This window comes from Letharia lupina (assembly GCF_014066315.1).
Source record: "Letharia lupina isolate WasteWater1 chromosome Unknown contig_11, whole genome shotgun sequence".
Classification (NCBI taxonomy): Eukaryota; Fungi; Ascomycota; class Lecanoromycetes; order Lecanorales; family Parmeliaceae; genus Letharia; species Letharia lupina.
The window spans coordinates 262,171-289,108 of record NW_023502980.1 but is presented as its reverse complement, the minus strand read 5'-3'; the positions used below and the strand labels follow the sequence as shown (position 1 = coordinate 289,108).

The window sequence follows — 26,938 nt, the reverse complement described above, 5'->3', positions numbered from 1 at the left end:
TAGAATTCATTGCATATTCCACACATTTCACCATGCCGATATTCTTGAGCCAATCATTGGAAGCGATACGAGGAGACCTCTCCCCCCACGGCGGATTGTTGAAAGCAAGTACCTAGACAATGCAATATTGGTGGCTGCCGTGTGGCTGCCCGCCCCGCTGTGCAGCAGTCCACATAGAGGTCCGTGCCACAGACTTGGTTCGGGTCTGCGGCGCAGACGCGCTTCTGCCGGAGAGCGTCAATAGACATTTTTGGGACCCCGACCCACGTTATACGTTATACTCTCCAGTCGAGTTGGGTGGCTCGAGTTGAGAAGTTGAGATTTGTAGGGGTAGCTACGAGCCGGTTGTGAGTCGCGATCGGAGGAGAAAATAAAAAAGCACCGTAACACCATTGTAGCAACGCCATTAGGAATCGAAGCTGATATATGCAGATGGATGAATGATCATCGAATTATCGAATACTCGCATTAGCAATTGCCAACTGACCAATAAGCCTGCGCTCCGAGGTTGTGTATCCTGCTTGAATTAAACTCTAAATACTCGTCATGGAATTCTGCATCATGTATCATGTATCATGTATCATGCATTATGCATGTCTTCTTTAAAAGCTCCCGAAAAAGTACAAGTACCTACCATGTCCAGCGTATTTGAGGAGGGGGGAGCAAGGAGCATTATAACAGGATATGCTAACCAGTACAAGGTTAGGCTTTCCCTTTCCGGTATCCGCTAGAGCACGGACGCTAGATATGGCCGCAGGATCTAGTCATCCGAGACCCGAGTCATGCAACTCGAGAGCAACTCGACCTGTGGACAGGCAAAGGGCCGGTGAAAGTGGGTGTCTTGTAAAAGTACATAAGTACATAACAACAAAGTACCAAAAGTATCTCGTATACAAGCATGTGGTAGTAGCGTAAGTAAGCAAATCGACATACCACTCACACTGAAATCTCATCGGCCATTACTTGTACCCGCAGCAGTCAAGCCTTGGATACGAGCTGAGCAACTTGTACCCTCTCGTCTACCACACCAACTTTCGCTTTCTTGTTCTTGACTTCCTCTTCTGTCCGACATTTGTGCAAGTACCTTACCTACCTGCAGAATAGGTACCTTTTGATCTGCATGACACTTTGCCTACCGGGTCTAGGCATCTGTAGAATAAATCCCTCGCTTTCCTATCATTCGTCCGCCCTTGCTTGGCGTCACTTGTTTCACGGTCTATGTCCATTGTCACTTTCTCATTTCCTTTCCCCCCACCTTTATCTAACTACCTACCTCACAATCGCACAAAGACATTATGGACATTTATGTCGACAGTGAAAGACCGTATTCTCCAACCAGACGTCCCACAATGATCCGTCGGGAGCGGAGGGAAGCCAAGCGGAGAATGGTGCTACTCTCTCTTCTGGCCTGCTTTCTCTTTCTCACATTGGTCGCGTTCCGACGACCGAACAGCCTCATGGGCGATTACACTCGCCAACCCGCAAACTCAACAGCATTAGCGCCTTCAAGAACAAACGCCAAAGGGAAGTCATGGTTCAACGGGAGGCCCAAATCCACTGGTCCTGTTCTGAGCAATAGCGCAAGACGTCTCCCCGACAGCAGTCTTGCGGATCTGAAGAACTCCTCTCTTGGGGTACGTCCAAGGCGGCTTGTGGAGGGTGAGGAACCGTCACTGACAACACTGCGCTCCACAGTTCGAAAAGGTCTTCGTCCTCAATATGCCATCACGAACCGACAAACTTGACGCAATGATTCTGGCGGCCTCTGTAACGGGCTTCGAATTTGATGTCCTCGAGGGTGTTCAAGGAGATTCTATCTCGAAAAAAGCTCTGTCTGGTGTAAGACTGCTTCTGCCCTCAACAAAGAAGACCCCAACGCTGAAAGTTGCTATAGAAATGGGAGAACAGACCTGGTATTGAAGGCGTCGTGGGCTGCTGGCGTGGACATATGAATTTTGCCAAAGAGTGCCTCCACCCCCCTCCGTCTTCCAGAACTCACGCTAAATATTTGCTGGCCTTCAGGATCGTCAGCAGACGCTTGTCATCAGCCATCATCATCGAAGATGATGCCGACTGGGATTTTAACCTCCGATCTATCATGGAGTACATTGCTCTCGGCAGCCAAGCGCTCCTTGATACGCCCCAAGACGAAGCCCCTCGCTCACCTTATGGTGACGGCTGGGACTTGATGTGGTTCGGCCATTGTGCATCTTCCTCCATCAAAGGAGATGACCGGCGATTCATCATTAAAAACGACCCCAACGTACCCCCACGACAACACCGTGCGAATTATGGAGACATACCGGATATGTCTGCCTACGACGACAACACTAGGATAATGTTCTTCACCGCTGGGAACACCTGCACCTACTCTTATGCTCTCTCATACCACGGGGCTGCCAAGGTCCTGAAGTATCTCTCCATGGATATCTTCAACAAGCCCATCGATTTCGGCCTTCGTGAGATGTGTGAAAAGAAGGACCGAGGCTTTCGATGCATAAGCGTCTTCCCGCAGATCTTCGGCGAACACAAGCCTGCTGGAGCTAACGAGAGAGACTCGGATATAGATCCACAGAATCGGTCTAGCGTCAGGATTAAAGGCTACTCACACAATACTGTCCACAGCACGAGACTGAACGTGGAGCATTTGATTGATGGGCGAATGGACTTGCTGGAGAATCAGTACGGCGAAGATCCCCACCTGGAAGGACCTATCGTTACAGAATACCGGACGGGTGTAGAGGAGCAGATACCGGGCAGTTGAGCATGTTTTGCACGCGATGATTTCCATTATGACCAAGCATGACGTTCCGGTCTCGAGGAGTTTGAAGGACGGAGGATGGAGCCAGGAAGGAGTGACATCACCTCTGACGCCATTCAAACTGTTTATTACTCGACCGCTGGAGAGACTGGCATCGGTGAGAAAGGAAAGAAGGGATACTGAGCCCGTGGGAGCCAGACCTGCTATTGCTCGGTTGCTTCACGCATGATCTCCATCACGAATTGGCGCTTGGAGCTTGGGAACATGCGTGTCAGATCGTGCCTTACAGCGGCGGTCTTTGATAGATGATATCCAGCATATGGTACACTGCTTGTCATAAGAGTCAAATACAGTAATACAAAACGGTTCGAAACATGAACTTCCGCTGGACGGCGCTCTATTTCTCATGGCTTTCGCCTACACTGTTCCCGATTTCAGTGATTCTCTATTCTCTTTAACAGCAAACAGGATGACTCTGGTAATTCCGTGTAGAGCTTGCCCGCAAAACGGACCAAAAACCATCTCAAGGCAGAACTGCTGAGATTTCCCTCCTCACGTGACACAAAAGCCGTTGCAGAATCCCTGCTGTCGATCTCGCCTTCCAACTCTGCGCTAACTTTTGGGTCTGGTCCTCGAAGATCGCGAACCAGAAACACCCTCTCCACGGCGAGACTTCCAGCATCCCCATCCACCCACCACAATGCGCCCCCAGAAGCCATCCACAGATGCACAAACACGATCGCGTACCTTTTTGACCCCCTTTGCTTGAGTCAACAGCGACGAACAGGCTCCAGCGCCACTCCGCGCCATCATGTCCAAACTCTCTGAACTCCTCAACCCCGCCCCGAGTTCTGCGCAACGTTCTCCGCCCCAGGTTCCTCAACCGTTGGTCTTGGATGGACAGGATCATCGCGCCGGGTATCGTTCTTCGTCCGAGGTTCATGGTGCGAGTCCGACACCATTTGCGTCCTTGACGTCACCTGGGCTCGAAGCTCTGGCTGCTGCTGCGAGCAGTACCGCTCCCATACTCTCGCCTCCTCAGAGTGGCAGCTTTGCGCAGTCGATGTCGTATCAGACTTTCAATCACTACGGGTCAAGACCTGGATCCAGCCATACCTTACCTCCACTTACGAATGACTTCTCTCACGCTGGAAATCAACCTTCTTCTACACATGCCTCTGGTTTAGAACAATACCATCATTCATCTACGGGCGAGAGGAAGCTATCAAATGAGACTGACTACTCCGCTCGACTTCCGCCTTTCGTACGATCACCACCAAACCAAAGTAGTTCCTTTTCAATACATGCGCCAGGTGCCACGGCACAAGACGATCTCATCAGATATGCCAATGGTGATACGTCGGAACAGGTAGCGTTGTCATCATCACGACTTCACGGCGAGACCCACAAACAAGAACCCTACCAAAATTCAGACGCGCCGGCTACCTCACAAATACGACAACCCTCACAAGGACCCTCAGATTCAATCTTAGCTTCAACTCTACCAAAGACTCAAAGTGATCAAGTTCAGATCAAAGCAGAGATGCAAGAGATCCCTCTGGAAACGCCTCAACAATACGACGGGCAAGCCGTGGAAGGTTCTACAATCGCCTTTGATCAACCTTCCAATACCGGTACCCCCACCCTCAAAAGTATCACAGACATCAAGAAAGACGCAAGCCATACTCCATCACCTATTCCGGCAGACTCTGCTGCAATGAAGGCGAAATCAGCGCCGAGCAAGAAGCGGGCAGCTCCTAAGAAGGGGACTGCCAACACAGTGAAGCCGCCTGCGAAGAAGCGCAAGATCGAAAGTGAGAGTGTTGATGGTACACCATCAGCGCAACATACGGGCACTCCTGCAACGAGTCGTGCGAGCCAGACTCCGGTGCCCAAGAACCGCAAGCAAGGATCGGAGACACCTGCGCGGAGTTCGTCCGTACTGAATGGTGAGGAGGATGATGACGATGCCACAGATGACGGGGAGCTCTTCTGCATATGCCGCAAGCCAGACGATCATACTCTCATGATTGCCTGTGATGGACCATGCGATGGTTGGTTCCACGGTCGGTGTGTGGATATGCCTGCGGAAAAGACCAAACTCATCTCCAAGTGGTATTGTGAGTTGCCTAACCTTGCGATAGACGTGGACCCTGCTGACCATATCAGGCCCGAATTGCGCCGAGAAAGGGAATGAGACTCTATGGAAACGGATGTGTCGTCTTGAAGGGTGTAGTGAACCCGCACGTGATGGATCAGAGGGCCAAGTAAAGTCGAAGTACTGCTCGGACGCACATGGAGCTGAGTTCATGAGGATCCTCGCGCTTGGTAAATGCTCCGCAGAACAGAAGGATCGACCGGGCAGCAATAAGAAGAGGAGGCGCGACAATTATACTGACAATTTCGGCAATACTGAAGAGGTCTCCGATGATGATCATGCGCATCTGGGCGGTGTGCTGAAGCCGTCAGAGTTGAAGGCTTTGACTGATAGATCGAAGGATCTTAATGCGTTTCGGAGACTAGGTGATGGGGTGCTGAGTCCGCCTGCCACGGCGAGTCCAGAAGGGCAAGATGTCAAGATGGAAAATGCGGAAATTGAGAAACCCAAAGCTACCCTCACTCCAGAGGAGACGGCTCAGCTGGCGAGCATTGCGGAAAGGAAAGCTCGCTGCAAAGCGAGGAGGAAGCTACTGGATGATCGTGACAAGCTTCTGCTATTAATTACTGCCCGGGCGAAGAACGTGCTTGGGGAATTGAAAGAGCAGGATAAATCCATCAACAACATTTGTGGTTACGACTCCCGATTGACCTGGTCTGAAGAGGAGTTCAATGAGTGGCGCGCATCGCCTGAAGGTCAGAAAGCGCTGCAGACGGATGGGGTCCTGGGAGCGCCTACACCGAAAGAGAGAGAAGACGGTAACGAGGCTACCAAGGATGCGGAGAAAGAGGAGGAAGAAATCGGTCGCGGCGTTTGCAAAAAGAAGCGCTGCGAGAGACATAAAGCGTGGTTGAAGCTGCAGCAACAGGATAATCTCTTCGAGAAAGATCAAGCGAGGCAGGAGATGAGGAAGTTGGAGGCGGAGGAGAGGGGGTTGAAGGATCGGGCTATGATCAGGTGTCTGGAGGGTGGGGAGGTAGAGGGTTGATGGAATGGCAAATAGACATGAGATCATCGGTGTTCACGCTGTCCCAGTCAGCAGCGAACAAGCTGGAGGAAGGGAGGACCCGGAGGCGATATCAGGTCGCGTTGGATGGAGATTCACTTCAGGCGCTGATGGAGGAGCTCTTAATGCGAGAACCACAGTATCGCATAGTTCAGCATAGCATAGTTCAGCATGGCATTAGTCCTGACAACATCCATAACAATATTCTCTCCTCCGTCTGCAACACTCTCAACCAAGCGCTCTGCAGCAGGAAAAATGGAAGTGCAAGATGACGTTTCCTCATAGGGCTGAAACAGGACGCGCGACTCCTACAACGTGTTTCGCATTTCCATTTGCGTCAGCCTCAAACACGACCACCTACCTTACTCTCCCATCATCAACAACTAATTCCGTCCGCTACGATTCCGAACATACGTACCCCATTCGCCCTCCCAACATCCTCTACAGTCTTCATCCTCTCCGCCTCAGATCACAACAGCCCCCGATCGGACCTCCCTCCTACCTCCCTCCTTCCTTCCTCCCAACCTCTCAACGACCCAAAGCTCGCTCCCCAACCGCCATGAACGACGAGGTACCCACCCCCCCCCCCCCCCCCTTCCCCATCCCTCCCCCTCCCTCCCCTCTTCCCCAACCCCCCCACTCCCCGGCTGACACCCTCCCGCACAACAACAGGGCGCCACCCCGCGCGAACTCCTCCTCGAGTGCTGCCGCCGCAACAACACGGCCCTGCTGGCGGAGCTGCTGGCGGCGCTGGCGTCGCCGGAGCAAGTCGCGCGCTTGCTGAATGAGGCGACGGATGGGGTCGGGCGGTATTGCTTGCATGTCGCGGCTGGGTGGGGGAGTTGTATGTGTTTTTGGTCCTTTTTTTTTTTTTTTTTTTTTTTTTTTTTTTTTTTTTTTTTTTTCTTTCTTTCTTTTTTTCCCCCCTTTCTTTTTGGGGGGGGTTTCACTTGTTTTGGGGGGTGGCTTCTTTTGTTTTGGGGGTGGGTGGCTAATTCGTGACCTTTGGGGGGGCGGGCAGATGAGGTGCTGGATACGCTGCTGGATCAGGAGGGGTTGGAGGTCGATCCGGTCGATCGGATGGAGGCGGATATACCGTTGCATAAGGCGGTCCGGTTCGTGAATGGGTTGGCGGAGGAGGGGTGGGAGGCTGGGGCTGGGCTGGTGGAGTTGCTGTTGGATGCCGGGGCGGATCCGAGGTCGGTGCTGACTCTGTCTTTTTTCTTTCCGTTCTTCTTCTTTTTCTGCGCTGTTGGGTTTTCCGGGGGGTTGGGTTGGGGAATGGGCAAGCATGCATGGGATTTCAACACGACTACGAAGCTAACGTCCTTTTGCCGAACAGGATACGCAACAAGGCGAAGCTGAAGCCGTTCGAGCTCGTCGACCCGCGGAATACGGAGTTGAGGTCTACGCTGCAGAAAGCCGAGTTCGCGATGATGGCGGGTGACGATGTGGTGGGTCGGGACGGGGAGGATGAGGAAGGGCCGACGGGGAGCGCGAGTGACAGCGAGTGATGGGTTGGAAATGGACGTGGGCACGGGGAGAGATACGCTTGGGGCTGCATGGATTGGGAAACACACGTTGCATAGCCTGGCGCTGATGGGTATGGATTCCTTTTGCATCAGGGGCGTCGGCTTCAAGCAGGATGGCGTGTACATTAGATCTTTGCACTCCTATCGCTCGAGACGTGCATGCATTGCAGTACGCGATCGAATCGCAGTCGTTCGCTCGGGATGAATGAAGGCTCGCTGCTTTCCGTCCAATCCTGCTCCCCCTCTAAATGAAGAACCAGTCCCCCATAGCCCTTCCTGCCAAAATGCTCGACTGTCCCCTTCCATCAGCACCTGCTAGCTTGATGGTGCTCGGCTGCATACTCACACCGTGCATACATTTCATCGTTCCGACGAGAAAACTTCAACGAAGAGGGTTGGCCTTCTCGATCGAGAGGTGCGTCTATCTCGTAATTAGGTATGATTATGGCCGGTATCGTGGCTGCCTCGACTTGGGGTTTCTCGTACGCGGTTCTTTTACTTCGGTGGCTTTTCGCTTCGAGCAGTGTCTCTCTGAGTGTGTATGTATGTATGAGTTGGTTTTCCTGCAGAGAGGCGAGGTCGGTCTTCTCAAAGCTTGGGCCCCTTGACAGCATGGCCGGCTCGATTCCTGGGGCATGCACAATCTTCCCCGATCGTGAAGCCTTCCTGAGCACACACAGCTCCTCCCTGTCCTACTCCCGTCCTAACCACGTTTTCATACCTCCATCCCCCTCCTTCCCTTCCCTTCCCTTCCCTTCCCCCACACCCCTTCAGTTCTCCTTCCACCTCTGCGCACATGTCGTACACTACATCCTCCCCTCGTCAGTCATTTTTCTTTCCCTCCCACCTGAGCCGATTCCCATCGTAGGAAGAGAAGAACCAGACACGCACCTTGTAGAACGTCGTCATGGGCTCGTCCGCGCTCCGTATCTGGACTTGGTAGAAGAAGGCCGAGGAGCCGTCGCAGCCTTCGCGGGGGCATTGCGCTGTGGGGGGAGAGAGAGAATGCGTTAGCGTTGGTGGAGGAGTAGTGGTGGTGCGGGCGCTCGTTGAGATGTCGGGTCTTGCGATAATTGCTTCCAGAGCTGCTCCTTCCCTGAACCCCCTCTCTGTCTACCCCTCTACCCCCTGCCCTCCACTTCCTTCCCTCCCTCCCTCCCCCAAAACAACGAATGGTATAAACGACACTCACCGTCCGCCTTGTCCACATTCTCCCACGCATCCTTCCCCCCAATCACGTCCTCCACCTCCTTCCGCTTCATCTCCCGCCGCTCGTAGTATTTCTGGTCGATGAGGAATTGGTACGGGCAGGTGCGGCATTCGAGCCGGTTCTGCCCCTCGGGGAAGGAGAGGGTCGAGGGCGCGCGCGAGACGGTGAGGACGTTGGCGCAGGAGGGGCAGACTGGGGGACGGTGGGTGGGTTAGCTGGGGGGGTTATTTTGATGCGGGGAAGAGGGGGGGAAAGGGGGGAGGACAGAGGAGCATTTTGGTGGTTGGTGTGCGGAGTTTCAGTGTCGAGTGTGGGGTGTGGGTCTTTGGCGGGTGGAGGGTGGTGTGCGGATCGGTCCTTTCAACTGCGACAATTTCTCGGCTGCATTGCAATCTTATCTGTCACTCTACATGCCTCGAAGGTCGTATCACGCGTACATGAATTGGTAAAGCTATATCTATCTCACGACAGATAATCCCCTGCAATGTTAACAATCTTCTACGGCGAATATTCCCCGCGGTACAATTGTTTTTACGATTTTTGTTACCTTGATTCCCAACGGTACTCGTATATTCTAAAATCCCAGCGGTTTTTACAACTCAGCAATTGTCGCAATGAGTCGCGCGTCGTCCCTTGAAATATTATTGACTATATATGACTTGGCGCGAGAAGAAAGGCGAAGCACAAACGATTTGATGAGCAATTGAGCTGATGACTGCGCTTGGCAGAGTTTTTGCCGCGACTAATACTTGTATTTAGGGCCTTGGCGAAGCTACTTCTAAAGTTGTCTGTAAAATATTTTACCTTACTTTAGCTGTAATTTTGACGATACATCAGTTGGTTGCCGTAGAGTCGCTTCATGAATATACTTCACAGCCTGCAAATATTCTGCATTGATAGTGTGCTGGTCTATTCAGAAGGCCCTGCTACTTTAATAGATGGCTAGAACCCCAGACCGGATTGAGTAAGTGTCTTCATTGGCCTGAACCTGTACTTCACAACCCTGAAATCTGAATCCTGAAACCTGGATCCTGTGATCTTGGTCCTGGAAGGCCTACAAGGATGAAGATGAAATGGTTGCCTCCTTACTCTGCTCTCATCTGCTGAACCGCAATTCCGAAACAATGCCATGTTCCACATGATGTATCTTGACAGGCAAATCTAAGGCTGGACTTTCAACGTGTTCAATGGTGTTGCCATCATGCCTTGCATGAGTGTAGAATAGTCATTCTTCGCTTTCACAACCTCTTGATCAGCCTTGCTGATATCAAAATGTCTCCGTGCAAGATTAGCTGGATGAACTTACCTTGTTTACCATTTCGTCAAGTGGTCGATGAGCTTGTTGATTCTCTTGGCTTGCACAAAGTCTTGACCCTCAGACTAGTCAATGGTACGTAAATACCCCCAAGAAGGTTATCATGGTAATGACTTCATTAGTACGGCTCGATCACGAGATACTGGATGTAATCCTCGCACGCCAACTAATCGCCGAACGCAAGGGTGTACCATTCCCTTATATACGAAAACCAATCATGACCAAGCTGTTGCTCAAAAGAGTTGAGAACCCTAGAATCGATGAAAACCCCCTTATTCTAGCAATCCGTCGAACAGCTGAATCGATAAATGGTACATACCGGCAACAAATAGATCTACCAAAAGATGGCGTCAAATACACGCTTTGTACAGCAGCGGTGAACCATCTCGGCTCCCTTAGAACCGCACAGTTGATGGCCTCCTCATGCCAAGGGCAAATCCAAGCAATTCACGATCTAAATGACCTCATCATTGCGACAGCACTGCTTGGGAGCTTGGAAGCGCTCGAAATCTTGCTTTCCAAGGGAGCTGAAGTCAACTGTGTAAGCAACTACTTTGGCACCCCTCTGCAAGCGGCAGCCGCACAAGGACATCACGAAATTGCTCTGTGTTTGCTCGAGCAAGGAGCCGATATCGACTATGTGGCACTACGATCAGCCTCACGACAAGATCATAAACCAGTTGTTCGACTGCTATTGGATCCTGTATACAATCTGAAAAGTTCAGGAGCCGAATACGAGAATGCTATAATGGACGCCGCTCATGCCGGTCACACTGATATGGTGAAATGCTTGTTTGAAAGGGGTAGTTTCACTAACATATCGAATTTGCAATATGAGGTACTATGGATGGCTTGTAGGTTCGGTCATCTTCGACTAGTCCAAATCATGCTTGACCAAGGACTTGATGTGAATGCCACAAAAATCGGAGGTTCACGCGCTCTAGAATCTGCCGCTTATTACGGCCATGTACCCGTCGTGTCCTTGCTTTTTGAGAAGGGAGCAGATCTTCAATACGACGGTAATGAGTGGCATGCCGTACATGCAGCAGCGAGCAACGGACATGAAGAGGTAGTGCGGATGCTCCTGGACAACGGCGCCGACATCAACTCTTCTGGGTCTCGTAGCCTCACCCCTCTCTGGGAGGCCGCCAAGAACCAACAACTGAGCATGATGCGGTTTCTACTCAACAATGGAGCGGATCTGGCGGTCGATGAAAGTGGTGACTACGCCTTCTTTCGCGCCGTCATACAGGGACACGAGCAAGTGGTACGTATTCTAGCAGAAGCAGGTGTCAACGTCGACGGTGTTCCCGGCGACTCGGAACCTCCACCAATACTCAATGCAATGATACACGGGCAGAAAAGTATGGTCAAGGTGCTGCTTGAGCTTGGAGCGCAATGGGTGGACCCACTAAAGAGTGCCTGGGGTGAGAAATTTCTGGATGGTACCTACCCAATACACCCGTCACCTCCACCTTTTCTGAAGCATTGAGAGACATGGTTGAATCAAACTTTTCTCTGTCAAGCATACATGGTCTTGTCATGGTGTAATTGATCAAGCACAGGGTGGTTGGTGTTCGCGTGGACGGGCGACTACCTTATCTTTCATCGCCCAAACTCCTGGTTCAAGATCTACACATCTCCACTAGTCAATGTTCTTCTGTAGAGAAGAGGAGTCACCAATATGGCGTCATGACACGCACTGCTTTTGCGAAGACTTCCTTTTCAAACGGCCGAGCTCGAAGGACCACGAGGTTTTGTCCCAGCTTCGCAGAAGGTCTGTCCCATGCATGACCTCGACGTCGATGAGTCGTTTCGTACCTTGGCAATTTGCTCCGAACGTTTGCATCCTGGGTTGTCTTCAGATCGCTTGCTCTTCACTTTCTAAAATCAATGCGGATGCTGAAGTCGTCTAAGTCGGTTGGCAATATCATCTTGATGAGAATCTCAATGTTATCAAATCTTCTAGCTCAGAGATACTCTCCCTTGTATCGGACCGTAGTTTCTGAGGGGCTTGGATGAACGGTTCACGGTCGCTTGATATGATAGCCACGTATCTGTATTATCATTGTTTACTACTTTTTCAATAAATGAAAAGATGTTCATACTGCCAATCGCTAATGGAACAGTCTTCCTCGGCACGCTAGTCTGTCGGAACGAGCAACATAGAATCGCACCGCCGAATGCATTATACAGAAGAGCCTATGCCTAACCCTCACGCCATCATTTTCTATACTGGGGATACTGTATGTTTCGCTACTTGTCTGATTCCGGCTCTGGAAGCTGAGGATACGCTTCCTTGACGAAGTTCGGGATTGCTCTTTTCAATGCAGACCCTCTCAATCGATCCTAGCTTTGAAAACGCTCTGTTTACACGAAGATTACTTATTTGTTTCCTTGTGTATAATTTTAACATCATGCAATACGTAAGTACGACACTACGAATGCACGGACGCAAGTCATCCATCGGAGACTACCGAAAAAGGCACGAAGCCCCTCAGCTACCGCGCGAATGCACGCCATCCAAGCCTGCGCTCGCGGCCACGTAGAAACAACGTCCCAGATCTGAGCTGCGTCGTGAGATCAACGCAAAGCGCAGATCGTGGTTCAGTCTTTCGCCCCTTCAAATGTTCAACCCAGCGTTGTCGGATGTTTCTCATCGACTTTGAGTCGGAGACTTGGCAGAAGGCTGGATAACATTCTTGGCAGTACGGTACCTTTGGTATGTGATGTGATCGAAAAGGTAATAGAAGGACCTTGGGTGTGGCCCCACTAGTGCGTGTCAAATGAACGGGTAAGGTAGAGATTGTCTTGGAGGGCGTGTTTCATGTGGTACGGGCATCTGTGGGTCGATGTTAGGCTGTATTGAGATAACCCCCCTAAGAACAGTTATAGAGATTGGCAATTCTTCCGAGAAGGTACTGACAGAATGATGTTGACACCAAAAGTAATCGTATCGCATCATCGTCTGTGGACGTATTCCGGAAATTAACGCGATGGTGGTTCGTTGGTCTTTGTGCGGCGCGTGTGGGTTGCCCTGCCAAGGCTGATTGATGAAACTCATAGGATGAGATGGGCGGTGGGTGGAGCTTGGGATTGGAAACCTGGCCGATGGTAATATCGGCAGGTCCTCGCTGTAGGCAAATGCTGTAGGTCGTTTATCTCGATATGTTGTACAGCGCCTACATTCAAAAGGAATGATGCTGTCTCCCCTCACACAGTCCCTTCGCTACTCGCAATGTTTGGGACTTCCATTCCCATCGGCTCATCTCCGCGATTCCGCCCCTTGCATACCCGTGCGTTGCCCAGTCTGTGTCTTCACGTCGAAGCAGGCGTTGAGTTGAAGCAGCAGAGCGCGAGCGACACCATTCCTGAACGCAATGGATCTCTCATAGTAAATACCCTCAACAGATACACTCAACCCTAGGGCCCCAATAACCTCAGATGCTCACGAGTTCCCTTGGCGCTGTGCAGCGGGTTGTCGCTAGGGATTAGATGAGTTGGGTTGCATTTGCTTCGGGCGCTTTGCAAACCAGCGGCTCCCTGGCACGTTTGCTCTACATAGTTGCTGTTTTCGGGTCGGAAAGGGCGTTCGTTTGCCTTGTCGATCACTTCCGACAGGTCTCCGTTGCTGTCGTTTTTCAATAGCGGCTGGAAGGTCAGTCCTCCACCAGAGCGTCAGCCATGATTTGAGGCCAGAACGTCATTCTTCCATTGCTCCTGCACAACGCGTCCGTCATCTGGGGTCCTCTGGAACTGTGCCGGCTTGTGAGCTCGGGAAGGCGGGCTTGTGGAGAGGAGGGGCAATGAGTCTGTTGCTGTGGGACGCTATCGATAGATATGAGGGTGGGAGTCTAGGTACAATCTCCGACTTTGAAATTGCGGGTGTACCAATCGGCTTTGCAAGTTTGGCCAATGTCGCCAGGCCAAGTCCTTTCCGTGCCGTCGCTACTCACAGTGATGATGAAAGCAATGGCAATAGCGTCGCTTTTATGCAGGGCGAGCATGACGTATTGAGCATGCACAACATGGTTTCTGTCCTGATCACGTGCGATGTTATAATAGCCGACTATTTCGGAATCAAGGCGGCTGTTTGCGTCGCCGTGTCACTACCCTATGCGATTGCCTCGCACGTCCTACAGAGCCAAATGTGGGATGCGTCCCCCGGTGTAGTCTCCACGGCCACTACCTGCCTGGACGGCGGTACTTTGCGAAGTGAAGAACGTGGCTTTGGTTCGGGTCTTCCCAGGGTACGGCGATATTGCCGATGCCTGCTATGCCGTTGATGATGCGATGGGCCATCTTGTTCGTATGAAAGGGGCAGTGTTGATTTAGTATCCCATCTTTCGACCTCTAGATGGGTTGAGTTGGTCGAAGTGGTGAGACTGGTTTGGAAATTCGAAGCGATCGTTGTCGTTTCTGATACGTCTGGGATGATGAAGGATGAGATCAGAGAGAATGGACCAGGGTTGGTCGTGCATTTGTTGTAGATGAGTGTGAAGACAATTTAACACAGCCCCGAATCAGATGACGTGGTTTCGGTGGGCAGCCTGAGACCTTTGAGATGGAGGACTGCCAATTTCTTCGGTAGGATCTTGGGCTGCAGCATGATACATACAAACAGCTCCAAATGAGCAGCCTACGCATGAAGAGCGAAGGCACTTTCATCTCTGGATGAAAAGGCTCTCTTTGGCTCGAACACGGCCGGGATTTGCAACGTGAAAAGAGCGAAATGGCAAATCACTTTTAAATTACCATGCGTATATAATAAAGGATCCGGTGTCACCAACTCCTTAAGACACAACCCGGTGGTGTATGACGGTGATATTGATCTAAGAAACCTGCTGATGTTATGAGGCATGCAGCTCAATAAATTATAATAAGGATTTTGAGATGGAACCTGTTTAAATGAGGCACACATGTTGCTGGTGTATGAAAAGGATTTTGACATGAAACCTGTTGATATGAGGCATGCTATCTTTGGACCGAGATTGACATGTTGAGCTCAAACATGGCGGAGCATTTCAATGCTAGAAAAGATGAATGCTGTGAGCTTTGGAAAGAATATGGATCAGACTCGGATTTGATAAGAGATTCACCAGCATCTGGATTATAAAAAAGCTAGTGTTTCCCGCCTGTAAATAGCAAGTCTTTCATCATCATCGGCTTCACCATCGCAGGTTCCAATAGCAACAGCAACTTTTGCATCCTCATCGGCTTCAATTTCCCAGGACCCGTTCGTCTTTGTCTATTTCCTGAGCGTTCGTGAACGAGACTCGCAGGATAAGATCACTCTCGAGCGCGAATAAAAACATCATTTACCGTCTTCAACATGCGGTTCACTCTACGGCATGCCCTTCTCGTGGCTGCCGCTGGTGGGTTATTCTTCAGAGCGTCTTCTAGACCTCGTAAGTTTTTGGCCCTTCTTCGACAGACAGTCCAACAGTACTAGACTGACGACTCGAGTGTAGTAGAGTCCGAGCTGTCAAGTCTCAGCTTGGAGCGGCGCGTGGACATCGACCCCATCGACCCCGATGTGTCCATGACAGATGCCCCTGCGACTGAAGAAGCTTCTGGAACCCAAGGGGATGATGCACCAGAAGATCCTACATCTGCTGATCCGGCACCGGCACCTGCTGCTGGCGCAGCGAGTGGTCCAAAACCACCGTTAACGGTTCCAGAGTTACAGGCTAGGGGAGATACCGCCATTGAGAATTTGAATAACGCGATCAGTCAAAACACCCCCGACAAAAACGCAGCCAACTTCAAAAATGTTTACAAAGTGACCGATGTTAAAGCCATGAGAGCAGCGCCAGATCTCGGTCCAATTTTACGCGATCCAGCATTGTCCGGTGGGAGCAAGAACCCAAGGTCAGGCACCTATACCGAATACACTGTCATCAATAAAGTTGGAGGCGATCCGAAAAACCCTATCCTGGACTTGGAGGTCAGCGGTGACCAAGGCACTATGATTAACGAAGTGAGCTACGCCAACAAGGATAACCTACCACAGGGCCAGAGAATCCATTGGTCCGATCAAGCATTCCAAGCATGGAACCTGGAGGAAGGGAACCCTCGATTGGATTTGGTGATACAACGCAACATCCGGAACGATGACACTAATAATGCTATACAACAATTCCATACAGAGTCCAAACTCCGTAACAACCAGCCCGGCGTTTGGCTACCGGGAAGCGCCCAATACAAAGCTTTAATGGGGACCGACAACGGTCGTCCGGTAGCACGCATGCTCCAAGATCATCATCAAGCCTTTGGAAACAAGAGAGTTACAAAAATTACCACTTACGCCACGGGTGGGTCCCGGACGAAGTCGCTCATGAGCTTGCAAATCGGTTAGGCTGAAACTCAGCAGAAACAGGGACGGGAGGGCGGAAAGCAACATGGGAAGGTTGCGGATGCGGTAGCTAAGGTTGAATTTGGGGCTTCGTGGAGCTTTGGTTTGAACTGTCTCCTTTTGCTTGTGCCTGTGCAGATTGGATTTCAACGTTGATTTGATGATTGTTTATCATTTGGAGGGAAGAGAGTATGAGTCTAATTGTTAGTATAGAAGTTGACGGTTAGCATTGCTCAATCAAATAGATCATCCAATTCCTCAACATAACATTGAAATCCGACTGGCTCGATAAAAGCATGCACTTGTAAGGCGCTGTTAATCTTGTAGATTTCTGCCTATCGAGGCCAGCATCAGCAAGCTACTGAACAAACCATCCTGTGTTGGAGGTGGTGTATCGGACAGTGCCAATGATGTGGGTATTCAATTCCAGAGCGTGTTGAAATGACTCCGTGGCTATGATCGATGTATCCACTGAAGCATCGTTCGAAGAAACTTTGTCCGCTTGGTGAACAGGTCGAGCCGAGTAGATTCGCGCGGAATGGGCGTATGTTTGTCCTTCGATCGGCCGTTAACGAAGCTCCTAGGATATCATAAGACGCTCCCACTGCAACCCGAGGTCAGTGATGTCCCCAGCGCTTCTCGGGATGTCATTCAGAAGAGACGAAATCTTCCAGCTCAATACATGTGGCCAGTGCAGCAGCCTCCGTCTTTGTGCGCTCGTGGGCATGTCTAGCTAAATCAATGCTGCATTACGGGAGCCCGACAGACAGAGATTGCCGTCGGCCTGACTCTGCACGACCTTGACGAAGCTCGACCCCGTCAACGTCATGGGAGTGTCCGGAGTGGGCATTGTTTGAAAATGTCCGCTTGCAACTGCCAAGCGAAAAAGCAATAGGCTAATAGCTTTGTTCTGGAGATGGCGTGGATCCAAGATGGTCAAAGTCTTGATATTAAGTAAATTTCGAAGTCATAGTGACCTATGTTGGAAAACACACATTTCACGAACCCTCCAATGTAAACAAATAGACTCGAGGACATTTGGCAATGCCAAGCCTCCTTCATTAGCGCCGAAACTTCGGCAAATCCCGGCACAATTTTTGACTCCCAAAAAGCACGCCTTTGTCAAGTGCCATGGCTCTGAATAATTCTCGATACCTTTACTCCTGAGATGAGCAAAAACTTTGGATCGAACCCGCAAAAAGAAATGCGTTAGGAGGGAATCGAACCCCCGGCTCGTCGATGGCAACGACGAATTTTACCACTAAACCACTAACGCCTTCTCGCTTCGATGGAAAGTGATGTGTTATTTTAATACATAGCCTTGATCAAGATATATTAAATAATCCCTAAAGAGACCTCGTTCAACCCACAATTCCCTAACTGCCAGTGTAAATGCGATACAAATCTAAAACATAGATTGCTCTTCTTGACGAGCGCAACGACTCCGCAAACGGAAAAAGTTTTATGGTGATACGAATACTCTATGCTAGCTTACTTTGAAGGGTTGGCAATCATGCCGTTGTAGAGTACTCGTATCGGCATAGTACAGCATCAAGACTCCACCTTGGCACCTGTATTTCCGAGATGGCTTCAATGCCTGTTGATGGAGAATTGCTCCTCGCTTGTTTTTGAATGTTGTGAATTAGCTTGTTGTCCCCTTGCTGAAGCTTGGACGACTTTTGTTGGACAGGTCGAGTCATCGAATTACTTTTCAACCTGTCATGTCTCCGCTATAAATCTATTTACGATCAAACGAGTGGTATATGAAACGCTTTTCCTGTTGTAGTAAGCAGTTTCTCCTCATGCTTTGTGATTCGTTTACGGCAGTCCTGCCGCGAGGATGCAGTCCAGCATAGCTTCTTAGCGAGACACTTTGAGGGAATAGTCTTGCCTATAGAATCATACGAATTTGATTGGACTTAGGTATCTTAATCGGAACGTTGTGCATCGTCACAAGTGCCTGCGGAGCTATACTATACTATGCTTCTCGATTTCGCTAAGCCTACGATCCCTGCTCACCACATTTGAAAGGACTTCGCCCTTCTCATAGTACTATCATTTTCTTGTCTCCATATAGTATGTACAGTCGCGAGTGAGAAATCCTGTGGTTTCTGTGTATGTATCACGGCAATGCTTGGCAATATGTCTTCATTTCTGCAACGACTGTTTGGCTGGTTTTCTCTGCTTGAGCATTGTCTGTTCTGATCTGTAACACCAGCTGGTGGCGATTTGAAACGAAAAATGGGTGGGGAGCATCGTTAGTGGTGTGACGGTGGGTGCTGAAGGAGCCTCAGTACCGTGACGGACGTGGTCTCTGTGGTGGTGGTATGGTTGCCATGGTGCTAGAGGTGGCTTGTAAATGTGATTCTTGCGCTGGGTGGGGCCCAAAGAAGTACAGAAGGACTTTGGCAAAGGTGCTCCAAATGGATATTGGGGAAGAGCAGGTGTCGTGCCGCGGGCTTCCCGCCGTGACTAATCCTGACGATAGTGAGGAGACATTTATCAAAACCTAACTTGTAGAAAGCCTATTAGATTAGCTTGAGCCTTTGAATACAGTCACAGTCCTTTGCTCTGTTCCTGCTCGATACGAATAGGATTGGCCATTGTACTTGGAATTTCATTTCATGAACTTGTGCAATTGTGAGCTCGGCACATGAAAGATTGGGTAGATGCTTAGTGGACCGAGAACACTGTATGATTCTTGTATTCCGCGAATGATTGATCAGATATTATAGATTGAAGTCGTGGTAGAGGATTCATGAGAAACCGAATGAATGGTAGATGTTCTGGGCTTGAAACTGTTTTTACATATTTGTTAGGCTCAAGCAAACGCAGGATTTGACCCATGCTATGGAGAGGAGGCCCCTGATCTGGCGGCACTTGTGACAGGAGCAAATATTGTCTGACATGTTTTTGTGTCTTGCATTTTCTCGTGGATCGAGGGCGAACGTGGATACAAACCCCGAAGTGCCGACGCTGCGTCTCATCTATTTCCCACTCTGCTCTCCTCCAAAGCCTCCTGTGTAGGGTACGTTCCGAATACCACATTCCTACCACATGTCATCACTAAACAAGACCATAAACCCCCAAACGTCTTCAAGCTCGGGAGTCTCAAGAATCTCGGAACCCTCTTCAATATTAGTGAGATCACTAAAATCGGTGTCATCCTCAATCTCAGTAACGTCGTCAACCTCAGGAGTCTCCTCGATCTCGTAGGGCTCCGGAGTCTTGCGATGAACCAACCTCAAAGCTTCCTCCTCGCTGAACTCAGCGGCTCACTCTTATCATCATCAACGACTTTTCATCTTCCTGAAAGGGTCAGATGTGGCATGTCGCTGGAGTCACGGTGGGACCTTTGGCGAGTTATGATATCAATTTAGTAACAACCCTTCTCATCTCCTTCATCCCTCAGACGTAGGGCCAAGTCTTCAAGTCTTCTCGAGTCTTCGAAGAATGGCCAGCTGGTACCGTCTGCGTTTATCGACTTCCTCCTGATGACCTTGACGCCCTTAAGCCTTTTGTAACTTTCATTGAAGCGACAACCGAACGTCACTCTTTTTTCATTGTTCCTGGGAAGGCGAACTCCGGCTCTGTGCGTGGAGAAGTAAGTGTCACCGTCGTCGATTTCAGCGCTGCTGCCATCGCTGCTCTGTGGTGGGGTTTCTTTTATAGTGTAGAATTGAACAAGCTCTTTCGAGTCAGATCTCCAATCCTTTTGCGTTATTTCTTGCGGTACCAAAACTGGGTTATGATCGTAATGCCAGACAAACCCATAAGTCGCAACTGTTTTCTCAGGGTCTAAGATCTCCGCGAGCGGCTCGGTCTTGTCTGGTGTTTCGGTAGCTTCAGTGCAACTGGCTCTGCAGCGATGGGAGCAATGGCCATGGCGGTAGCGGTATCCGGAGCAGGAAAAGCTTTGATGTCAAAAGCTTTGTTTCCTGCCTCAGAGGTGATAGTAGTGGCCTTCGGAGCACGAGAAGCCTCGGTGTCAGAAAACTCGTCATCTGTGTTATAACGGGTTTTACTAGGGCTGATTCCCAATGTCGGAAGACCAATCCGCTTTGTAGGAGGCCATGGCATTGATTGAATGCTGGGAAACCCAAATGCTTGGCGGACTTGTCCGATTTTGGCAAATCCAGAGGTACGAATCTTGCTTTCCGTATTAGACAAGAAGGACAGAAGGCTCATTTGGCTATGAATCTGTCCGCTCTTTTGATTTATCTGGTACTTGTGAACCTTGGGAACCATGTTCTTTTCGTGATGCCAGGCAACCATTGCAAGATATCTTCTGCATCCGATCAAGGCATATGAGTAGGTGGTCGACAATTTCTTACCATATAGAACACTGCTGGGCGCGGAGGATGTTCGGTAAAGCATAGCAATCACACCCTGCCTTAGTAGCCATTGCCTCGGAAATACGGTCGATGGGACCTTCGACCGTGGGCTTTCAATCGGTGTTGAACTCAACGGTCTGAGGACTGGGAAAATTGCTGGTAGCTTTGGAGCAATGGAGAGCCCCAAGGATATTGGAACAGTGTCGTAGAAGGTTTAGCGTCTGCTGACAGAATATTTTAACTGTCACATATGGTGCGCACGTAGAATCTACGAAATTGAGCACCCTTCGTTCCAAGTCCCTTTCTGAGACTCTATTGCAGAGATTTGTCAGTGCACCATTCCGAACTGAGTCCTGATCTGCAAACTCCTTGTGCTCGCCAGCTTCGATATACGTAGTTCTGGAATCAAGTCTTGCCCCAAGCACACCACGCACTCGATCAATCATTCGTGCAATACCTCCCCTGGGTCTAGATCGCAGATGAATTGGAACCCGTAACCTCAACAGCCCACCGTGTTCATTGTCGCTATCGAAGTCACCCAAGCACGGACACATTCCTAGGGTCTAATTTCAGTGCCCACATGCACTATCAGATGACGCATTCAGGTAACGACGATGCCAGCAACCTGAGCCTCCGCTCGTCCAGAAGCAGCAGAAACATCATCTGATGCGAAGGGTGTCTCTGCACCAGCATTGGTAAAGAACCCGGTGGCAGCGGTACCTCAAAAAAGCTGATCCTCGAGGTCGCACAAGGTAGATTCGTGTATTGACGCGGATAGAGCTCGCGAGAGTCAGACACTAGATGGATCATTAGGTCGACAACAGCGAAGCGTGCGATACCCTCAGGAACTCTAGTTGGGCATAGCAGTGGTAGTGCAAGCACAGATGGTCTCCAGTATTCCTACGAGGCCTCGGAGAAAGGTGATGCGGGAGTAGGATTTCTGACGCCCATCGTACATGGTAGTAAGGATGTACAGAATTCGAGTCCGGCTGACTGATCGAGACTCTTGAATCGTCGATGTAAAGTGCGCACACGCGTCACTACTTTCGAGGCTTCTTGAACCCTGCGCCCGGACAAGCGGCAGAGAAAACGGCTCCAGTCAAGTCATAGTTTCCACCTTTGTAATAGAGCGAGATGCGTCGTGCGATATCGGTAGGTGCCCATCCAAACATCGCCGCACCCATGCCGCCCTGCCCACCACAGTGTGCATCTTCAACGACCGTGTCCTCTCCCCCGAATAACCCTTCCTCCAAATAAGCCCCTCAACCCCCACTCTCCTTCATCCCCCTCAACTTCCCCCAAACCCGCCGCTCCATCTCCCTCTCCATCCTCAACTTCTCCATCTCACTCTCCACCTCCCCGCCCCGCCTCTCGCTCTCCTCCAGCTCCTCCCGGATCCTGCACACCACATCCTCGTATGCCTTTTCGATATCCTGCCTGCCCATCGTCCGTAGGATCTCCGCTTTGCGGGCGTCGAAGGCGGCTTGCTGCTCAGCGGTGCGGGGGTGGCCGGAGATGTGGCCGTGGGGGTAGGTGGAGGCGAATGTGGGAGGGAGGCCTCGTTTGGGGTGGGTTCGGAGGGGCGAGTTGAGAGGGATGGATTCGCCGGTCCGGTGGCTGGATTGTGTTGGCGGTTGCGGTTTCGAGGGTGGTGGTGGTGGTGAGGGAGGTGTGTCCATCTCAGATGTCGTGGAGGTGGTTTGAGATGCCGCAGTACGCTCGCCGACCTGCAAGACCTTTGGTCTCTATTGCCGTGAGCAGGGCGGCATACATGGAGATATTGTTCGAGGTCGCCAAACCAACTATGCCCTGGCTTCAACCCCTTTCAAGCCTAAAATGGGCGCCGCTTTACGCTGCGGGAACGAGTAATAAGGGTTGGACGAAGGGGGACAGTTTCTCAGCAGCATTGCAGTTTGTCTGGCACTCTCCGCGTTTCGAAGATCGGTCACGCTTACGCAAATGAACTACAACATATGTTTCTCTCACAGCAAAGTGTGGGGTATCGAAGTACTCGTGTTGCATTCATCTATGTACGGAGGCCGGCATCGCACATGTCAGCTCTGGCCCCTTTGTACATGAGCCACGTTCACAAGTGTGGACAGATGGAGCCGTCATCTCGAATTGCACACAGTAGCTCTATTCTTTTAGACAGTATTCTATGGATTCGACATCACAAAAAGAGGGACTGGTCTTGTATGACGCGCTTCTTTTCGGACATTCTCGGAATACTCGCGATGGGGTCTCTCTTTGTCGATGAGGTTCTTCACCGCTGTGGTGATGGGAGATGCTCTCCAATCCATTAAGAGCGTGCCTTCAGGAAGATGGGACAGTAGGCGCAGAGTGCCATGTTTGCCGAGCCATACGTCCGATTTGATGGCCATAGTTCTTACACTCCATCGTGAACTCCACCCATCTGCCGCCTCGTGGCTGTAAGCATACTTTTTGCAGAGTCCACGTGGTTTATTCCGGCAGTTGATCACCAGAGCCGTTCGGAGGACAGAGCGACCTGATTGGCCACAAGTAGAACCAAGCCCGTGCTTGAATTCAAGACAGTCATCTCCAATGACAGCCATGCAGCAACTAGTCTCGCTGTCTTTCAGTATTCCGATCCAGCTATGCTCTCTGGGCTCCATAGCAATCAGTTCTGGCCTCGCTGTGACTTGGGAAGATAGGAATGCAGTCAATTGTCCTTTGTGATTGATACCAGTCTTCTCAAGAGCTTTCAGGCAAACTAGTACTGCCCGGCCAAAATCATCCTGGTATTGATCGTGCCTTTCCCATGTACGCTGTAAGGCGTCACTATCCTCTCGAAAGCCTTCCAAAGCATCGAAGTATGCTTGCTTGGCAGAGTCCGTTTTCCATCTGAAGGATCTGAGGTATTGACACATGGAGCCGAGGCCAAGAATCCGCCCTAGCTGTATTCTTTGAGCATTTTGCGTGCACAAGGAGACCTCGACGCCATAAAAGTCTTGCAAGAGTCGCGGATCACGAAGCTCTGGAGTGGTTGTCCAAGCTTCTACAAATGCTTGTTTCAAAGACTGGCCACGCCGTTTGTACTGTTTCGATGCACTGGCATTGACGCCACTGTGACCGACCTGGAGCTGATATGTCTCCGAGTCTTTGTAAGTGTGTTCCTTCACAGTCCCAAGCATTTGTACTCTACCATCATGGTCCAGCGCTGCTCTTGTTCTGTCAAGATCGAAGTTGCAATTCCTCTTCAAAGCCAATCTTTCACAGCCAGCTGCCACCGCTCCTATGAGCAAAGTTTCGTTGCCATCGAAACCCTCATCTATGCTATCGGGAAAGACAAGCTCTTCCTTGTTCGAAGAATCCTCCGAACCGCGTTCGATTGTGGTATTCGAAATCCAGTGACATAATATCTCGTTTTTCAGAAGGCGAGGAGTGGCTTTCTGAGATTTCCATTTGTATATACATCCATTACCCACAACATATCGAGTGCATAAACTATGCACCTTAGGGTCAACTACTTTCCATAGCGGACCCCATATGTCTGCGAAATCCTCAACCTTGGTAGATAAGAAGAGATGGCCGCGGGGCTCCCAGTCACTCGATGAAAAGACCCACACAGGTTGGGAATTATGGAACGCATCGAGGCACTGCAACTGACAGCGGCTCAGCTTAATCGAAGGAGTTTGCGATTTGTGTAGTGACGCGAATGGGCCTAGAACGTCTATTACAGCAATGTCTTCTCCAAGATACTCTTCATCAAATCGACTTAGATGAGCTCCAGCGTAACTTGCCACCGCAAGATCAACAGTGTTAGCCACAAGTCTCAGAACTGCTGGGATCGAGAGATTAATTCTGGTGACGGAAGGACTAGCTAGGTCCAGCCCAAGAGTAGTCAGGAAATTCGCGCAGTAAGGGACAGATAAGAGTAAATCATCTTGCTCTCCCAAGGCCTGTTCGAAAAGCGCCTTAGCCGATGCCACGGAAGGTGGGGCATGCCGGGCCAATTCTGCGGTCTTTCTCAAAACCGATTCGATCTCCTTCAGTAATTGTAATATATGCTGAATATCGATGGGCAGTAGTCTGGCTACATTGTGGCGATGGGGATCTATCGTCAGTATGCTGAATTTCTGCAAGCAGAAGCCATGAAGTTGCAGCCTCCTCAGGTTCGAGTAGGTCTGCGCATTGACGTTCCGGCATTCCAATATCTCAAGCAGGTCACGTGCGAAGGCGTTGTGAGTGACAGCTGCGTCTTGACAAATTCGCACAACATCGGAATCAGATATAGGGTCAAAAACGCCCGGCGCAAGTTTCTCCAGAGACCCAAGATACCTAGGACAGGGCTCGGAATATTTGTCCTGCTCGACTACCATCCGTGGCGAGTAGCTCTTGCTATATGTTTGCAGCATAGAATTCTGATACACGAGATGTGCAAGAGCTCTGAGTCCGTCAAAGTATTCCACCGGTTTGGAGATACGATCCCTGAGGCTCGCTAACGGCGAATCATATTGTGGTGGTGTTGGACCGCTACATTCGAGGTCTTCATCTCCATCGCTCATGATTTCGCATCCAGATCCAGAGCTGTCGTCCCCCGTCGCTGTTGAGTCGCCAATTCCGGAGTCTTCATCGTCATCACCCATGATCTCGGATCCAAAATCAGAGCTATCGTCCCGCGTCTCTTCGGGTATGGGCACTTGCGTGGTTTCGCCCAACCCCAAATTACTTTCAGCTGCTACTTGAAAGGCGCCTCTTTTGTGGCCTTTGTATGATGCCGTCTGCAGTGCATTATCATATTGTCCACTTTGAGCGTTGACGTCCGCCTCTTTGTCTGGCCACCTATTCTTCCCGTGATCTTCAGATAATGATGCCACCTGCAGCCGTTGGGCGTTAACGTCCGCCCCTCTCTCTAGCAGCTTCATCACTTCCTCGTGGCCTTTAGCTGCTGCCACCCGCAGTGCACTACCATACAATCCACCCCGAGCGTTGACGTCCGCCCCTCTCTCTAGTAGCAGCTTCACCACTTCCTCGTGGCCTTTAGCTGCTGCCACCTGCAGTGCACTGCTATATGATCCACCCTGAGCGTTGACGTCCGCCCCTCTCTCTAGTAGCAGCCTCACCACTTCCTCGTGGCCTTTAGCTGCTGCCGCCTGCAGTGCACTGCCATATAATCCACCCTGAGCGTTGACGTCCGCCCCTCTCTCTAGTAGCAGCTTCACCACTTCCTCGTGGCCTTTAGCTGCTGCCGCCTGCAGTGGATTGCCATATAATCTACCCTGGGCGTTGACGTCCGCCCCTCTCTCTAGTAGTAGTTTCACCACTTCCTCGTGGCCTCTAGATGATGCCGCCCGCAGTGCATTACTATATAATCCACCCTGAGCGTTGACGTCCGTCCCTCTCTCTAGTAGCAGCCTTACCACTTCCTCGTGGTCTTTAGTTACTGCCGCCTGCAGTGCACTGCCATATAATCCACCCTGAGCGTTGACGTCCGCCCCTCTCTCTAGTAGCAGCTTTACCACTTCCACATTATCCCCAGATGAACATGATGCCGCCTGGAGTGCATTACCAAAAATTCCCCCTTTAGCGTTAACGTCCGCCCCTCTTTCTAGTAGTAGCTTCACCACTTCCACGAGGCCTTCACTTGCTGCCGCGTAAAGTGCATTGCCACGTTGTCCACCATGAGCGTTGACGTCCGCCCCGTTGTCCAATAGCCGCTCTACCTCTTTCAAGTGACCAAACTCTGATTCTCGGTATAGTTCTTGGTTGAGTGTGTCCGTCTTCGACAGTGTCCTTGCGCTTTCTTCGACGGAAGCCATCGAGGAGACGACCACGATATCTTTGTCGTCCGTTGCTGGCTATCTTCCTGGACAACAGGCTGCGGAGTTGATAAACACAGCTCCCTCTTTTACAGAAAGGCTGCTGCAGCCTGGTGCCCCTCAGCGGGAAAATCCCTCGTAAACGGTAGCCAATCATCTCTGCTCATTCGCCGGGGCGGCCACGTCCGTGCGAGGCTCGAGTGTGTGAGGGGGCACATTTCTGTCAGCTTGCAGCGCCAAGCTTTGTGATTTGGCTTCGCCTGGTCAAGTCGGTGCACACCTGCTACTCGGCCCGCACTCAAGATCTTGCGAAGCTCTCTCTGCGAGTGACAGACAGACAGTGACAGTGTTGGGAGATGAGTGGTAGGTGGAACACTTGTTTGATTAGGTGTGAATGCGGAGAGCATCAAAGATACTTGTGTCGCCAAGCCTCGGCAGACCTTCCTTCTTCCGGCAAACATTACGATGACACAAAAAGTTACGCGTG

At 50.7% G+C, this 26,938-nt stretch overlaps 8 protein-coding genes and 1 non-coding gene across 9 annotated transcripts; 5 read left to right on the top strand and 4 right to left on the bottom strand.

Annotated features, from left to right (window-relative positions):
• Positions 1-1,349: 1,349 nt before the first annotated feature.
• On the top strand, positions 1,350-2,764 carry HO133_000645 (uncharacterized protein; the record flags this gene model as incomplete). Its single annotated transcript, XM_037291582.1, has 4 exons — positions 1,350-1,634; positions 1,696-1,839; positions 1,895-1,965; positions 2,023-2,764. 4 exons carry the CDS (start codon positions 1,350-1,352, stop codon positions 2,762-2,764), a joined length of 1,242 nt encoding a protein of 413 aa, XP_037151944.1.
• An 808-nt stretch (positions 2,765-3,572) lies between these two features.
• Positions 3,573-5,907, top strand: HO133_000644 (uncharacterized protein; the record flags this gene model as incomplete). The annotated part of the gene is made up of 2 exons (XM_037291581.1): positions 3,573-4,881; positions 4,931-5,907. 2 exons carry the CDS (start codon positions 3,573-3,575, stop codon positions 5,905-5,907), a joined length of 2,286 nt encoding a protein of 761 aa, XP_037151943.1.
• Positions 5,908-6,484: 577 nt separating this feature from the next.
• HO133_000643 (uncharacterized protein) lies at positions 6,485-7,439 on the top strand (the record flags this gene model as incomplete). Its single annotated transcript, XM_037291580.1, has 4 exons — positions 6,485-6,496; positions 6,598-6,769; positions 6,947-7,124; positions 7,268-7,439. The coding sequence occupies 4 exons, from the start codon at positions 6,485-6,487 to the stop codon at positions 7,437-7,439; spliced, it is 534 nt and encodes a 177-aa protein (XP_037151942.1).
• A 323-nt stretch (positions 7,440-7,762) lies between these two features.
• On the bottom strand, positions 7,763-8,942 carry HO133_000642 (uncharacterized protein; the record flags this gene model as incomplete). The annotated part of the gene is made up of 4 exons (XM_037291579.1): positions 7,763-8,149; positions 8,349-8,443; positions 8,650-8,859; positions 8,933-8,942. The coding sequence occupies 4 exons, from the start codon at positions 8,940-8,942 to the stop codon at positions 7,763-7,765; spliced, it is 702 nt and encodes a 233-aa protein (XP_037151941.1).
• Positions 8,943-9,963: 1,021 nt separating this feature from the next.
• On the top strand, positions 9,964-11,474 carry HO133_000641 (uncharacterized protein; the record flags this gene model as incomplete). Its single annotated transcript, XM_037291578.1, has 2 exons — positions 9,964-10,057; positions 10,105-11,474. 2 exons carry the CDS (start codon positions 9,964-9,966, stop codon positions 11,472-11,474), a joined length of 1,464 nt encoding a protein of 487 aa, XP_037151940.1.
• Positions 11,475-15,314: 3,840 nt separating this feature from the next.
• HO133_000640 (uncharacterized protein) lies at positions 15,315-16,340 on the top strand (the record flags this gene model as incomplete). Its single annotated transcript, XM_037291577.1, has 2 exons — positions 15,315-15,390; positions 15,454-16,340. 2 exons carry the CDS (start codon positions 15,315-15,317, stop codon positions 16,338-16,340), a joined length of 963 nt encoding a protein of 320 aa, XP_037151939.1.
• A 1,202-nt stretch (positions 16,341-17,542) lies between these two features.
• HO133_000639 lies at positions 17,543-17,613 on the bottom strand. Its single transcript has one exon. It is a non-coding gene; the product is annotated as a tRNA-Gly (tRNA).
• A 1,774-nt stretch (positions 17,614-19,387) lies between these two features.
• Positions 19,388-21,622, bottom strand: HO133_000638 (uncharacterized protein; the record flags this gene model as incomplete). Its single annotated transcript, XM_037291576.1, has 3 exons — positions 19,388-19,611; positions 19,725-20,197; positions 21,576-21,622. 3 exons carry the CDS (start codon positions 21,620-21,622, stop codon positions 19,388-19,390), a joined length of 744 nt encoding a protein of 247 aa, XP_037151938.1.
• Positions 21,623-21,933: 311 nt separating this feature from the next.
• Positions 21,934-26,451, bottom strand: HO133_000637 (uncharacterized protein; the record flags this gene model as incomplete). The annotated part of the gene is made up of 2 exons (XM_037291575.1): positions 21,934-22,398; positions 22,858-26,451. 2 exons carry the CDS (start codon positions 26,449-26,451, stop codon positions 21,934-21,936), a joined length of 4,059 nt encoding a protein of 1,352 aa, XP_037151937.1.
• Positions 26,452-26,938: the final 487 nt, after the last annotated feature.